This window comes from Teleopsis dalmanni, chromosome 1 (genome assembly GCF_002237135.1).
Source record: "Teleopsis dalmanni isolate 2A chromosome 1, ASM223713v2, whole genome shotgun sequence".
In the NCBI taxonomy this organism is placed as follows: domain Eukaryota; kingdom Metazoa; phylum Arthropoda; class Insecta; order Diptera; family Diopsidae; genus Teleopsis; species Teleopsis dalmanni.
Window position 1 is genome coordinate 87,157,203 of NC_051846.1, and position 17,589 is coordinate 87,174,791.

The 17,589-nt window shown below is 31.0% G+C and overlaps 1 protein-coding gene across 1 annotated transcript in view; it reads left to right on the forward strand.

The window, feature by feature from the left end:
- LOC119686431 (tyramine/octopamine receptor-like) overlaps positions 1-7,829 on the forward strand; it is an 11,983-nt gene extending 4,154 nt beyond the window's left edge. The window contains exon 2 of the mRNA XM_038101018.1: positions 6,070-7,829. Coding sequence (XP_037956946.1) covers positions 6,070-7,829 — 1,760 coding nt within the window. The remainder of the gene's footprint in view (positions 1-6,069) is intronic.
- Positions 7,830-17,589: the final 9,760 nt, after the last annotated feature.

The window sequence follows — 17,589 nt, forward strand, 5'->3', positions numbered from 1 at the left end:
ATCAATTACATATTACAATAATTATAATATAAGTACTAAACTTTACAATGTTAGCTAATAAAAAGAAGAAGACTTTGATTAATGGTATCATTTATCAGAGTTTAGGATATTTAAATATTAACAACTTTAAGATTTCCATATGATCTGAATGTGGATCTAAAAGACGTTTAGACATTACTCACAGATATGGACATCTATTACCAATTATTTTTAAACTTGAAAATATTGAATATAATTTGAACCCGTTTGATTTAATGGTTTATATGTATCCATAAAGAACATACAGTAAAAGATGAAACCGAAAGCCATTTCTTAATTACTGATACTATTCAACCTGTAGATACACTCTGATAGTACCCTATGTGGCAATCTCTTAGCGTTGTTGAAACAAAAGTTAAGTTTAAATTAAATTGATGTGTTTATGCAAAGTCTGTAGTAAATTGAATCAATTTTTCATATTTTATGAGAATTATTTAAAAGTACTGTGTTTGATTATTTAGTCACTACTATTTACTTACACTGCTTCGAATCTTAATTATTTAGCCAATTAAGGTTCGTGTTTGCTATTAATTCTTGATGAACTTAAAGTAGAATATAATATTTCAATACACTTATGGCTTTGTTTTCTTTGATATAAAAGCAAGTTATGTTTTAAAGTTCATTTTACATGCATTTGTTACTTTTTAAAAGTTTAATTATACATATAAGAACAACAATTGTATCAACAGCGAATCTATAATCCAAAATAGAGGATTGCCCATCTTTTTTTATAGAAGTAAGAGTTAACAACATACTTTTTTTTGAAATTTTATCCATCCATTTAAAAAGAAAAGAGGTAACGTTTTTCATTATTTTTTTTTCTAAAATGTTTTAAAGCTGTTATTTTCACACCTAAGCAACATAAGCCCAACAAACCTTTTCAAATTTTGCTAATTCTTCCGTCAAATGCCAGAAATTTGTATTCAACTGCCATTTTGAAAACAAACTTCATGAAAGGACCACAAAAAACGAGACTCAATAGATGAAAAGGAGAAGAGTTTTACTGCAATCAGATAAGAGAATGTGAGTTAGAAGGAGATAGCCTTTTTGTATTGTTAGGAGTTAATTAAAAATGTATAAATGAAAGTTTATTGAAGGCTTCTTAAAGAGTATATGTTTCATACATTTTGTACGAGCATTACTTCCGTGTGTGTGTCAGGCGCAACATAGATCAAAATTTTAATTTAAGAAATTAAAAGAAAGACTTTGGTAAATGTGATGCCAAAGTCTTTTTTAAAGTTTTAAGTATAAAATTAAAAAAAAATTTATTTAATGGTCATAAATTTTGAGCTACAATATAAGTTAGTCGAGTACAAATCATTCTGATAATGCAAAATATATTCACATAAAACCAGTTTTTAATCTATTTTATATAGAAAAGCATCTACTGTTGAATAAGTGAGGCAACACTCGCCATATTTAGATATAAATGACAGCCTATCACATAGGGGATGTGGTTTAAGTATGTCTTAAGATGTAGGCGTATTGTTATATCACAAAAAAGTTGTAAAGAATAGAAACTTTGAGTAATACATAGCTGTACTGCATAAAAGTGTCCCAATTCAGCTGCAACCAGCGTTCATATTTTATCCCATCCCAACTGATTTTATTATTTCTAAGCGTCGTTAAGAATTAGTTTCTTGGAAAATATATTACTCGTAATGAAGTTCAAACGTAACAATGTTATATTAGTATATTTAAGCGAAAAAGTTTCAAAAGTGTGGCGTCCCTTGTGGGAAACATTTTTTTTGTTCCAAGTGACAAATTAGCTTACCGTTGTTAATTACTAATAATTGTTCTTCTGTTTGTTTTTGCATAAGAAATCAGTTCTTCCTAAAAAAGAATATGTTTACCGTCAACTAGACATGCATCATCTTAATCGTATCAATATAGTCAACAAGCAAACGGGCAATTGGCAAGTTGGAGAATTTGGGAAAATTTATTACAAATTTCTTAACTAACTCAAAAAAAGTGGTTTAATCAAACATTAGGTTATTGTAACGTCAGCAAAACTTTATTATCGAACTATTCTTAGAACATTTGATTCACAATCAAATTGTGGCAACAAAAACTACAAAGGAAATTAATCCCACGGTAGCAGTTGCATTAAACAATAACAAGTGTTCTGAAAAAAAAATGGGAAACTCAATGATTCGATATCACAGCTCACACACAAACATAATGCGATTGGCGATAACTCTATATCGTGTACAACAAGACAGTGCAGTTCAGTAGAATCAACGCCAATTAAATGTAAATTGCAGGAGTTTTCTGTAAGATTACATTCAATATGCCGGTACGTATGCACTTCCATACTGTTTAATATTCCGCAGCTTTAGCCTCGTCTGCCTCGTCTAGCCGAAGGAACTATAGAACATTAATTGGTGTATTGACATGCCACTGTCTGGTCGCATCACATGCACACAAACTAAACCTAATTCACAGCGATGCTTGTAGGAAATGCAACGAGCTCGATGCAAAGGATACCCTGAAGCATCTGCTGTGTAACTACCCGGCTCTCTCTAGAACTCGACAAAAAAATTTGGGAGCTGTCACGCGCATCCTAAGCAATGCACACTAAAGCTAAAAAATTGAGACGATTAGGACATTCTATGCCTCGATTAGACTTTGACTTTGAATCGTGTGACAACTTCCTAAATCTAACAGTGGTATATCCGATTTTTTATTAGCCAGAACAAACAGATATTATTACAAGTACAGACCTCTTGTTTTTCTGTTAAATGGAAAAATTAAATGCTATTCTAATAGCATAGCCATTGTACAAGAAATGCAAATAAGATGAAACAATATGCAATTCTTTCAATTTCAGCTGCCCAGCAATTTTGTGGAACACCAGCTGTTCAAATTAACGATTTGATTTAGCAGATACACAAATTCAATAATATTGAGAACCAAAGATATTGCGTTCAACGTAATAGTTCTAGACACTATCAGGCATGTTATTCATTCGAAAAACGATTTAATTTAATCCCGCTCGCAAACTCTAAAATATACACCTTATAGTGTTTCGTACACTAAAAACGGCGGCTTAAATAATCTCTACTTAAATCATTTATGTGAAAATTTAATAGTGAATATTTGAGAAGAGGTCATATGAATTCTATATTGAAAGATATAGAGTCGCAGCCAATCTGTTATATTCCACATCATGGCGTATTTAAGGATCTTGCGCAACGAAATTACGAGTGGTATTCAATGCATCCAATAAATACAAAGCAAGTTACCAATATATTAGAACCCCTGTCATACAGATACAAGCTCTAACATTGATAGTTGAAAATATGTACTGGCAGTAATAAATACAGCAGACGTAGCATCAAGGTGTACATGTTTACCACAATTATTATACGCGATGGTTCTAAAATATTGTATAAAGTTTGGACAACAAAATAAATTTCCTAATGAAATTGCTTGCCTTCGCCATGAAAGATTATTAAATTTAAGAAGTGACCTGGTAAAATTAAATCATATACTCGTCAAAAAAAGACTTTTTTAACGGCCTAAAAAATGCGAGGTTATAATGTTCGAGTAATTTCGTATAATATCATCGAAGAATAATGTCATCTTTTACTAGTCAGCGATTTAACAACTGAATCTCTTCTGGTGGCACATTTACACCGACTGTTCTACAACTAAAATGCTAATACCATTTTACACGAAGATTTTAAAGCGTATAAACGGTAATTAGAAAAAGAAGCGACAATGAAATACGTCGATTGTGCTAATTATAAAATGCTATAAAAACTGGTATTAAAAGAATGAAAAACATCTAAAGCGTAACGTGAATGAAGATAATAACGTTTGAAAAGTTATTCACGGATCTGAAACATGTTGAAATGATGCTTAAAACTATGCTTATCTTAACACTGTCGTCAGATCCTAACGATGTAATCAGATCTCAACGATATTTTCATGATCTGAATGCAAGGCATAAGTTGCGGCACAAAGTGAATATCGAAGTTTGGTTATTTTATAAAATAAGCGTGCACCACCAATCCAGTGAATATTGGGTAGAGTAATCGCAGCTCATGCGATCGAGCTTTCGAGATGTCCTTACTAATGGTGGATGCCATATTGAGCGGAATAACTATCGGGCTAATTTAGCGTTTAAGTTCACGAAACGGTCATATGCCTCTATGACGCACTTCTTTCTTGTTTAATAAGTCACGTCTAAGCAACACTTCCATGCTTACTGCACCACATACATATTGCTTAATAAGCTAAATACATCTTTTAAAGTTTTTACCACCAATTATAATTGACTTTTTAGAAAGGTATTTATGCCATTTAGCCGCCAAGTTTTATTATAAGTTTTGAAGCGCTATAGCAAAATACATTTTCTCATAATTACTACATGTAAAATAACATGGAATTTTTTTATATTAATCAATTGTATATCCAAATAAACCACTTACAACATCTGTAAACGTGAGAATCCAAATATAGGGTTGGGCATTTGTGGTTTCAAAAGTAAGCGTAAATAAAATGTACTCGTGATCAGGATATTAATTAAATTTTGTAGGTATATCAATATTTTGTGTCGATCTTGCAATGAGACATGAAATATGACATCATTCAAGTGTTATCTAAGAAACATCTCGCAGCACTGGACCATTTTGATTTCCGTTTTTTTGGTCTCAACAGCTTCAGCATTGTCCTCTATGCATCGTCTTGGAGGCCTGCATCGTCTCACTACCAAAATGTAAAATAATACGCGCAGAAATGTTGGGTGGATTTATTAAATGCGATCTTGTATATCATAACATACTCATTTTATACAAGTTTAAATTACTTAGTAGATAGAGGTATAACATCCGATCAAAACCAACGTTTACGTTCAATGTAAATTACTTGTGTTCATGAACACATCTGACAGGTTCTAAAACACCTAACACTTGCCGAAAAATTACAAGAAATATTTTTTGGCTTTCTAGCTAATTGAGAAGGATTCAACCTTTGTCCAATATTATTATTGGACATATATTATTGCAAGGCTTCAAGAATTTGATATTTTTATTTGCAAAATTAAATAATTTGAAAGTGATATTGAGAAAATACTATCAGGAAATGTTTATGTTCGCACAATTTTCGAAAACCTGTTGTGTCATCTTGTATTAGCACATAAAAAACAATTTCCCACAATGTACAGATGATCCATCAGCAATTTGTATAATACCATAATAGAATAATTACTTGTTTATTCAGATAAATCGATAATACCGGAATCAAATGACATGGAAATCTTCAAAGTTATGGCGATAAAATTAAAGTAGCATGTACAAAAGTCTGTTCTTACACCAATATATCAGAAATTTCAAATAATTTCTGTAATGAAGTATTATATTAAAGATGTATTTGGGATCAGAAAATATTTTGACCTGGGAAAAAAGTGTTTTTAAATATTTTTATTATTTTGTATAAATACAATAAAGAGAATAAAAGTTCAGAAACATCCGCAACTTCAGAAACATCTTTGCAACCTATAATGAATGCTGCCCGGTATTAAGTATATAAGGTATACCATTTAGTCCAAAAACAGCACGTATTTAAATAGGAAATAAAAGTCTTGAATTGAAAGAAGGATGGATGAAAATGGTCGCTTGTGTGTAAATTTCGTTGTGGTGAGTTATGAGAAAATATTGAATAAATTTCCAATTGGGAGTCAAAGCAATATTGTTCATAATGAACAAAATTTCTCAAATCTTTTGTAATTAAGGTTAGTTCAACAATGCAAATGAAACTTAATTTTTTTTTTTGAAGGAAAAAATTTTCAAATATATTAAATACTTTATCTGAAACATTTTTTTCATATAATAAATCCTTACCAAGCGATAAAGCAAAAAACTCTGTCACCTGTCAACGTGCATTTTGTTTTTCTAGTTACGTTAACAATATTGTGATAGAATAATATAATACAAAAATGTAGATGTTTAAACATTATTTAACACACTGAAAAAATATTAAACAGATTTTATTTTATTTATTCTTTCAGATTTTCAAGGCACTAAGCATCCGAAATTCTGTTCACTTGGTACCAAATACTTCGGAGTAGGAACTTAAACAAAGCACAACAATGCAAAATGTCTTCGGTGGAACAAACAATAATCCCAAACATAAGTTCAACGGTTGCCAGTTCCGTTATGCGTGCACAGCCAGCAGAATACTCCATCAACTCTATACCAACTACAATGTTAAATATATCCAGTATGGTGAACAGAGATATGGAAAACTTAACTTCATTTTCAATAAACTTGGAGTTATGCGACAATCCTGTGGAGAAGTGGTACGAAAGTTATTTCGGTGTGGAATTGGCGGTACCAGAATGGGAAGCAATACTAACAACTATTATCCTTTCAGTTATCATTTTTCTAACTATAGTTGGAAATATTTTGGTTATTTTAAGCGTATTTACATACAAACCATTACGAATAGTCCAAAATTTTTTTATTGTGTCCCTTGCAGTGGCAGATCTTACCGTAGCATTGCTTGTGCAACCCTTTAATGTAGCATATTCCATACTTGGACGCTGGGAGTTCGGTATACATTTGTGTAAGATGTGGCTCACATGTGATGTTATGTGTTGCACGTCATCAATTCTTAATTTGTGTGCAATAGCATTAGACCGATATTGGGCTATTACTGATCCCATAAATTATGCGCAGAAACGCACGGTAGGTCGAGTACTACTCTTAATTGCAGGAGTGTGGATATTTTCATTGCTAATTAGTTCACCACCACTTATCGGTTGGAATGATTGGCCAGAAGAATTCACTAGCGCAACGCCATGTGAACTCACTTCAAATCGTGGCTACGTAATTTACTCTTCTCTAGGCTCATTTTTTATTCCACTTGTAATAATGACTATTGTTTACATTGAGATTTATATTGCCACCAGACGGCGGCTCAGAGAACGAGCACAAGCATCGAAAATGAATACAATTACATTCAAAGCTACCGAAACAGGAAGTGCAAACATCAGCATGAGCACTACTAGAAAAGAATGTGTATTTAGTTTCCTATGTGTATGCGGTAAAAATTCACAACAATCTACTGAACCAATGATGCAGAATGATCAAGAATCGATTAGCAGCGAAACACACATTAACAACGAAATTCCAAACCCAGAACAGTTGGTTATTATTATGGCACCGCGGAAAAAATCTCGGCGCTCAAAAATCAAAGATTCAATAAAATATGGAAAGCCACATTTGCAAAAAAAATCTCAAGCAAATGCTCTAAATAAAACAAATGCTTGTATAAACGACAAATTATTGCATGACAGGACCAACGACAAATCACCAGACAAAGATCGAAAACAACGAGATACCACCATGGCAAGTAGCAGTGATCAAAAATATTGCTCTGCTCATACTGAAATTATAACCAACGCTGACGAAACTGAAACTATTGCATTTAAAGTTACTCCTCCACAGTCTTCGTCTGGTCCAATATGTTCCGGTACACCAACACAAAGGCCACATGCAGGCGTTTACCAATTTATAGAAGAGAAACAAAAGATCTCCCTTTCAAAAGAGCGTCGAGCTGCACGTACTCTTGGCATTATAATGGGAGTTTTTGTTATATGCTGGCTACCATTCTTCCTCATGTACGTCATATTACCATTTTGCGAATCTTGTTGTCCAACAAACAAATTTAAAAATTTTATTACTTGGTTGGGATATATAAACTCTGGATTGAATCCAGTTATTTACACCATCTTTAACTTAGATTATAGACGTGCATTTAAGAGACTTCTTGGCATTAAGTAAATACATATACTTTTTAGCTATTTTTAAAGAGTTTTCTATTTTCTTTAATATTATTTAGAGTGATTGTAATAAAATAAGAAATGTTTTTATTAAGGAAATGAATAATGGACTGACGTTACATTGATATTGTATTACACAATTTCACATGACAAACATTTTCTGTGTACGTGTATAATACGAGAGTCACTATTTATATTTTCAGCCTAAAATAAAAATACTAATTTGTTGAAAATTGCTTTATTGTTTTTCGAGGTATTCTCCTTCATGATTAATATACTTTTGCATGCGTTTGACCATTAGTCAAATAATTTTTTCCAATCTTCTTCAGACACCTTCAGACATGGTTTCTTATTGTTTCCTTTAACAACGGCTTCTTCCGCCGACAAAAATTTACCGATCGTTGTCCACACAATTTATTCTTGACGTTTGCGAACAAAAAGAAGTCATTGGGTATTAAATCAGAACTGTATGTATGAGCGGATGATCCACTTGCATCCGCCTGATGTCCTGATTCGTATTGGCTTGATAGAGATGGAGAATGATCCGACGTCGCTTGTTAATTGTCTGTATTTCACTGAAATCTTCTGGTAAAAAAATGGTTGTATTATATACCATTCGGAATTGACCGTTTTACATTTTTGTAATGGTATCCGTATAGTTGACACATGACCAGTTTTCCCGAAAAAACAAGCGACCATTTGTGTCGAAGTGCTTCGAGCGCGAATAACTTTTGTTATATTTGGTTCATCTTGAAACACCCATACAGTTGACTGTTGTTTACGTTCCGGCTCATACGCATATATCCAGTGACGACGCGTGCCCTATCTGGAAGGGTGTGCGGCCCTTCTATATTGTTGTTTTTACATGTACCACTTATATTAAAATATATGAGATCTTTTATTAATAATAACTATATTATATAAGGCAACAATATATTCGCAATATTATACTAACAATTTATTAACAAAATAATATATTAAACAAATTAAATTAATAATTTATATATATATAAGTTTAATATTATATCAATATGGAAGAAACAAAACTTTTCACATAATTCTCGTAACATCAAACCAAATTTTTTCAAACAAAAGAGTTTGTACTTAGAAACATACATGTTTGTGCAGTGATCAAACAAAATCGAAACCACTTGCAACGTATAAATGTGCGCACAAGTACCCCGCACAATAAGAACAGAAATTCGTGGGTGCTGCTGTTAAAAGGGGAGAGACGAAATGTGATAGAAATGTATGCTGAGATGAGCTGCAAACTTCAACCGCTCATGCAACCACTTTGGCAAATCATCATGTTGGATTCGTATGCATGCAGTTGATATTCGAATAGAACAGAAAATTACTCTCATACAATTCCCACATATAAATCTCTATTTCTGATATTACGAACGGGAGAACACGCACATTATTTTGTTCATATGCAACGTATAAATGTGCGACCACCTTCTTTGAACACAAAGGGGAGAGACGAAATAAAATAGAAATGTTCTGTGAATTGAGCTGCAAATATATGAGCACAACTAACAAGTATAGCAGGTAACAGAAGCAAATTGATTGAGTTTTCATAGACAATTATATTTAATTGTTTTTGCTAAAACTTTAAAAATGTGTATATATGGAAATGTAATAAATAATAATAATTCTTGATGTGAAGATACTTAATAAATTCCTATACCTATGTTATTTGACATTTTGCAAATTATGTTAGGGTGTTCACCGCACACCTCCGCACCTTAGAGCAGTCGTCACTGCATATATCCATGATTCAACATCTGTTACAATTTTATACACAATGATGGTCTTTTGAAGCACCACCATCGTACTTCTTAAGAATTTGTGTGCACCAAACGACACGAGAAAAATTTTTGAAATTTTGCCAAATAATGGAGGAATCCAACGAAAACAAGCTTTTCTCAAGGTTAAATGATCGTGCAATATTTTATATATGCTGGTGGAACTAATGCCCAGGGTTTCACCTCAACCTCAATCTCACAGTATGTCGCATCATTGTTTTCTGGCGCAATAACTGATTTTGACACAACAACGACCTTCACGAATTCGTCCAGTTCGTCAGAGAATGAACTGCGGTCATGATTAAAATCATTATACCCGTGGCAGTGTTTCATAGTGACGATGTGGTGATAATCAACATCGAAACTCGTAATAGACTCGAAAAATTTCTCGCATTAATTCCATTTTTTCGTGAACACCCAATTTACAAATCACAAAAATCGCTCTTTTGACAAAGAGTCTAAGGTAGATTATGTTTAATAATGTCAAACATTGTATGGAAACGTCACAAGACACCTCACAACAATCAGTATTGCCAAGGTTTAAAATATAAATAATAACATCCGTATAAACCAGACTCTACCATATCTTATTTGCACCTAATTTGTAAAGGATTGTTTGCATTAGACCAAAGAGTATATATACATAGAGTGTGCATCACTCAAAAAATCTTAAAAATGAAGTGAGGGCAATTTCACAAAAATCGGTCGCAGAAATCGGGGAAATAGTATTTGAGTTATTTTTGTGTCACATGGACTCGTTGTGACTCAATTTTTAATTTTTCAGCTTTAACATGCGGGAGAGTTTGGAGTGTTAAAGCATTTTATACTTAATGAGTTTTAAAGAAATTTGTATTGCTTTTCTGCGCTCTGAACTACAGTTGTTGGTATTTTTATGTAGAAAGGTGCATTTAACAATTGAGAAATCAAGAACAGCAACTAATAAAAATATCAAAGCAAGAAATGTCTGCAAAAATACCAAAAAACTTATTTTTTGTCCACAATCCGTTTTTTTCTTCATTATTATATAGAATTTTCTGTAAAACCGAAATTTTTATTTTCAAGTTTAACTGAAACACATTTGTATAGAAGTAAAGAGCACAGTATATTTTGTAAATTATTGTATGTTATTCGCAATTTTATGAAATTTTGGCAAAATTGAGATTTCGTACAATTTTGGCGAAATTTGAACCCTTATTATTTTATATCTACTAATTGAAAAATTATTATTTTTTATATTTTTTACAGCTTAGGATATTGTTACCATTTTTAAATAAAAACATGTTTAAATTTTATTAACACTTAAATTTAAATTTGCAAAAATCCCTCGTGTTTTTACGACTTTTTTCACTACAATCTAATACAATCGATACCCAAAAAATGTATACAAGTTTTCCATAAAATTTTTTCCACTAATAGCCAAATGTTAAAGGTTCACAAAAATTTGTTGTTCCCAGTTTGTGTTTTGTATATATTATATAAAAAATTGCACCATATATAAATGGTGACTTATAATATCATATACATACGCTAAGAAAGTAGCCAATTGTGAAAAAAGTGAGGATAATGATAACAAGTGCCTTGATGATGTGCTTTCTTCTTCTTTGATAGAACTCTATGAAAATAACTTTAAGGTGTCTAGTAACTGTACAGTAGAAGCCTACTCTGATCTAGAGTGCAATGACATCGAAAATTGCATTATATCAGATGCATTTTCCAATTCAAAGAACATAAATATTGATTTATTGTCTTTAAGATACACAATAGGGTACGTAGCTAAAAAATACTTTCAAAACGAAAGTATTCTTAGAATTAAATTAAATTGTAATATTGTAAATATTAGTAAAATAATAAAGAACAAAACATATAAAAGAGTTTAATAAACGAAATATAAACATATTTAAATATACATACAAATTAAAGAAAACGAACATAATATAAAATGCATATATGTATATTAGGGTGCCATTAAGGTATATGGGCAATTTTTTTTTCGTAAAATCGGTTGACGGCACTCCCAGATCGGTTCATTTTACTAAAAAAATAATCTGTGTCAAATTTTAGTTCAATTGGATAAGTGGAAATGGTGCCCCAAGAGCCTCAAAGATTGAAAGATAACGATTTTTTCCATAAAATTCATCTTTGATTGCTTATATCTCCGACATATTTAATTTTACATAAAAACAATTTACTCGTACAAAGTTTTTCTGTATTTCTAATAGTTATTGAATAAAAGCAAATACAAGCTGAAATCTCCCTATTAAATTTAGGTAAGTTCAATGAATGAATTGTCTACTAAATTTGCTACAAAATAAGTCCAATACTTGTATAGTTATATACATAAGTGAGTTTCTGTATTATTCATTGGAATGCGAAGTGAATTTTAATTCAAAGTGATTACATTAAAAAGTGTAAAGTCTGAAAGCCCAAATGTTGAACTATTTCAACGATTTCAGAAGTTTTGGCCGAAAATAAATGTTGATAAGTTTACAGTCGGCTTAGAAAATGAAAAAATAAGAAAATCGTTAAATATGGATGATGTGTTACGAATTACAAGTTTCCTTTATAAGATTCGTAAGGATAACCAACCAAGAGATGATTATAAGGAACTTCTGGAACTTGCATTAATGTTTTTACGAGAAAAGCCGAGCTATACATCATGCATGTATTAAAAATATTTTTATTTAGGAAAGAGTTCAAATTATCTACAGAAGAAGAAAATGCTCTTTGCGATATATGTATATTTATTACTAAAGTGTATGTTGAAGTATGGTTTAATGCTTTGTCATCAGTCAAAGCTCATTTTCAAGATTTTAATCTTCTTTCTATTCTCAGTCAATATCAAAAAATTGTATTTGGTATTTAAGCTCAAAGCTTGTTTATTTTGCTTTTTTGGATTTAAATATATCACCTGAGACAAAGAAAAAGATGGTTTCAAATTTGAATATAGATAGTGATGACAAGGAAGTCAGGAGAGTATCAATAGATCGCGCAAAAATAACTGAAGGTAATAAGGATACTTTGCTCCAGCAACTTTAACTAAAATAATAAAAATTATGTCGGACAAACCTAGAATTAGTACTTTTTTATTATTAGAAAGATTAAATTTTGGAAATATTGAATTTATTTTAAATTTTTTAGAAATATCAAATTTTTTGTAAAGCTGAAGCGGACAATTACATTCATAGTACTTTCAAAGCTAGCAATCGGGTGACTTCAACTTATTTTTTGTTTTATTCAATAACTATTAGAAATACAGAAAAACTTTGTATGAGTAAATTGTTTATTTTAAATAGATCTATAACTTTTAGAAAGACAGTTTTTATGTAAAATTAAATATGTCGGAGATATACGCAATCAAAGATGAATTTTATGGAAAAAATTGTTATTTTTCAATCTTTGAGGCTCTTGGGGCACCATTTCCACTTATCCCATTGAACTAAAATTTTACACAGATTATTTTTTTAGTAAATTGAACCGATCTGGGGGGTGCCGCGAGCAATTTTTCGACTTTCGAAAATTAATGGCACCCTAATGTATATACATATGTTTTCATATCCAAAAGAGCATATTTATAACCAAAAGAGCGGTTGAGTGTGATAATGTGCACATATCAATGAAAATGCAGTCTCTTTGCACACATCTAGTAAAAGGACTCAAATATTGAGTAATTCCTGGGTTTTTAAAAAACCAGTAGAACAAAATTTTTGTGACTGATATTTTGTTCGACATGCACACTCTATGTGTATATACTCTTTGATTAGACGCTTTCAACACAGAGCTTCGCCAACGCTTTTCAAATATGACTGTTCATACTGGGCGCTTAATGTCGCATTAATGAAACATGCAAGTGATAAAATGAAACCATTGACTACACTAACATAATATATATGTAATAACAAAATGTATATATTTAATTTAATTCAATAATGTGGTAAAATCCTGTATATAATAAGTCACATTTATTTTTTTTTTTAATCATATCATATCACTATCTATTTAAAGTTACCTCATACAAACTTTTTTACGCAAATAAAGTCGAAAGCAGATTTGATTCATAAAGCAGTTTTTTATAAACTGTCTTCTGCTTTGCATTTTTCCTTTGTATTGGAGTCAATATATATATATAATATTCATATATAGAAATACATATCGCGAATAACACAAAAAAAAAACATAAAGCACTTTATGTGCACATCTAATACACATATACATATTACAGATATTATTTTCGTTGTTGTTTGATAATGAAATAATATTTTGTTAATGTAAGTTCCTACTGATTTGAAATAGCGCCTTATATAGTGTTTACACTGGCCGCAAATGGCTCATTTTGAATGAGCCACTTGAAAGTGTTTACATTCGTTGTTCATTTGTTCCCATTTCAAACAGCTGATTTTTCGACTTGCCTGTTGATTTCATTTTTGGCCTGTGCCAAAAAAATGTTGCATGAAGGTTAAATATGTCTTTAAACCTTACAATATAAACTTAAAACGTATTTTTAACTTCGATTAATTACTTTTTGGGAAGTCGAAGTTCTAAAAAGAGGTGCATCGTTTTCAAGAAAATGCAACCAAAACATTTGTTTACCTTATTTTGTAAATACGTCAAAAACAGCTTTTGTAAACTGTGAAAATGCTATGAAGAACCTTTATTTAGGGTATGTTCACTGTATTCCTTTGCATTTGGAACATATTTGGAACGCGTGCGAACGTCGTTGGGATGCATTCATACAGAATATGATGGATTGGATCTCATTCGCGTTTGAAGTCTTGTATGCAAGAATGACGCATTTGCGTCTCATTTTCAATTTTTGACCAAAATGAGCCATTTGAGGCCAGTGTAAATGTCGTATTAGTCTGAACGCAGTCACGTACAAACTTATACTATATAATTCTAAAAGCATTCAAACACTCGAAAATCGCAACGATTGAAAACAAATATTGTAAATCGTTGCGATTCGCTACGATTTTGAAAACTGGAAATATAGTGCAAACAAAGTCCTTACAAGAGTAGAAAGCATCGAGTGAGCATGCGGGCTTAAATGGAGTAAAAAATAAAACCAAATTTTGAAGTTTATGCTCAACGCACGTTTAGACTACAGTCGCTCAATACAGTAAGTGACGAATCTCACTGTAGTAGAGTAATTATATAGAATCCAGTAGCTAAGAATTGCAGCTTATCGTATCCAGTAGTGGGCATTTTGTAGTCAGCTACTGTAGTTTAGTCGTGCATTGGGCATTACTCTAATGTTTTGGTTCAGGTCTGCTCAAATAATACATAGACATTTCATCTACATTGGTGAAAAACCAAAAAGTATACAAAAACACTGTAAAGAAAACAGATATTTATGTGGATCCAACCAGTGTTCGTTTATTAAGTATTTTCCAATTACATGATTGCTTTATGTATGTGTAATGTAAAACAACTTTTCTTAATAATTATTTATTATTAGGTATATACAAGTTGCAAATGATTTTTATTTATGTAATATATATGTGAAATAGTTTAGGTGGTAAATAAAATGCATTTGTCAAAAATGTTATTATTAGGCGTTATCGGTAGCTCAAAAGTGTGGCAAAAAGTGCTTGCTGGCCTATATTCGTTACATGAGATATTGGCATCACTGTTGCAATCTGTCAAGTGTTATGTTTTGGCAAATAGCTTATCTTGCATATGTGCACATTATGCAAGCAAATTATATTTTGTATTAAAATAATTAATATAAATTGAAAATTAAAATGAATTCAGAATTAAAAGAAATGATAAAAATGTTGGAAATTTCAATATAAAACAATGAAATTTTACTTATTTCCTAATTCTTATTTAAATTTTTGAATTTTGTTTGAATTTTTGTTGACATATGCTTGCAATATTTGTTGGAATTTCCAAAAAAGATTCACAATAGTTCCTTATTGCTTGGTAACACTTTTTATTAACTGGCCGAAGTGTGTGGCCAGTATATAACTACTGCTCGTTTCGGCCAATATATAACTACTGCTCGTTTCGGCCAGCATATAACTACTGCTCGTTTCGACCAGTATAGGCCAGCAACTTTCTGTTTCTTGCCATACTTGCAAGCCACCGAAAACGCCTAGTATAAAATTATCTATATATCGAGTATATTTTAAATGTAATTAAAATGCGAATTCAATATTGTATACAATAGTTTATATAAATATTTTCATTTCAATCATAAAAAATGTTGGTCAAAGCGACCCATCTCTTACGCTATTCAATATTAGGCCTTTTCGGTGGCTCGCAAGTACGGCAAAAAACAGCAAGTTGCTGGCCTATGCAGGCCTATACTGGCCGCAATGTACGCAAAACAACAACACTATTTTCTCTACTTCGGCCAGCATAGCTATGCTGGCCAACCACATCGGCCAGTAATAAAAAAAATGTTACCAAATCAATAAGCAAACTATTGTGAACCTTCATTGAAAATTCCAACGAATAGTGCAATCAAATGTCAAAAATTGAGGAAATAAAAATTCAAACAGAATTCAAAAATTTGAAAAATCTTGAAAAGTAACGAAAAAATAATAAGAATGTAGAAATCATAAGTATTAAGCACATTGAATTTTTTTATGTTAGTTATTACCAAGTAACATTTATTTTATTTCATTTAATTTGTAGTTTACATGCGTAAAAAATTTTTTTATAGAAATACACGTAAGTAAAACGTTGCTTTCTTCTCCCAACAATGACAGTACCTACAAAAATTTACTTATCTTAGTGTTTTATTTTTAAATTTCCAATATTCTTACCATTCCTTTTAATTCCTTGTTCATTTTAATTTTATAATATTTTTATAAAAATATATTTGATTTATATGCACATATACAAGATTTGCTGTTTGTCAAAACAAAACATTTGACAGATTGCAACAGTGATGCCAATGACTCGCGTGACCAACATAGGCCAACATGCATTTTTTGCCGTACTTGCGAGCCACCGAAAAGGCCTATTAAAACCAAATAATTACATTTATAAGTGTACAAGCCGAAGCATTTTGTAACGGTTTGGTCTGTTAAACATTTTAACAAAGAAGATAAAGAAAATAAACGGACAGGATATTTTGAATAATTGTGTCTCTTTGTGTAATATCGCAAAAAAATCTCTCTTACTTATTCCCCATACCAGAATTGTCAAATATTAAAATCGGTGTGGCTTATAACACGAAATATTTACTACATTTGTGTTGCATATTAGCATGCAGTCATAAGAAGAATCAGTATAAATTATAGTTATTAGAAATTTCATGGTATATTTTAATGAGTAAATATAGGCATGATTTCCTTTCCGTATTTTTTTTAGTAGAATGATATTTGTGCACCTAATTGCAATTTTAGCACATTTTCTCGAAACTGATTTTTAATGTCAAAAAACCAAAACTGACAACGACAAAAGTTTGAATATTATCTGAATAATGCAGAAAACTTTAGACACAATTTTTCGAATAACTCTGTTTGTTTTCTTTATCTTCTTTGACTCTACTATCTATGTAAAATACGAAGCTTTAGCATGTAAATAAAAATTGTAAAAATCCCAACAAACTAGGACCAATTTTCATACTTTACTATTACTTATACCTATCTTTTCCATTCAATTTAATTCATCGCGCTGGAGTGTCGTGTATGTACATATAAAACTATTATATATTAAAGTTTGTTATTTTAGTTTTAAAAAGTTGCATTAATTTTAATAAGGCAATATTCGGGATGCAACACATATGAATTGTGTCAAATATAAATTGTACACAAATTATTAAAATTCAGTATTATTAGATATTATAACTACAAAATTTGGTGGTATAAATTTTATTATAAGCTTAAAACTCATTAAAAAACTTGTATTTGAAGTTAAAAGTGTTGTTAGTTTAAGTTTATAAAATACTCCTGAATGAGACACAAAGAACACATGAAAAAGAGATAAATAAACTTAACATGTTCC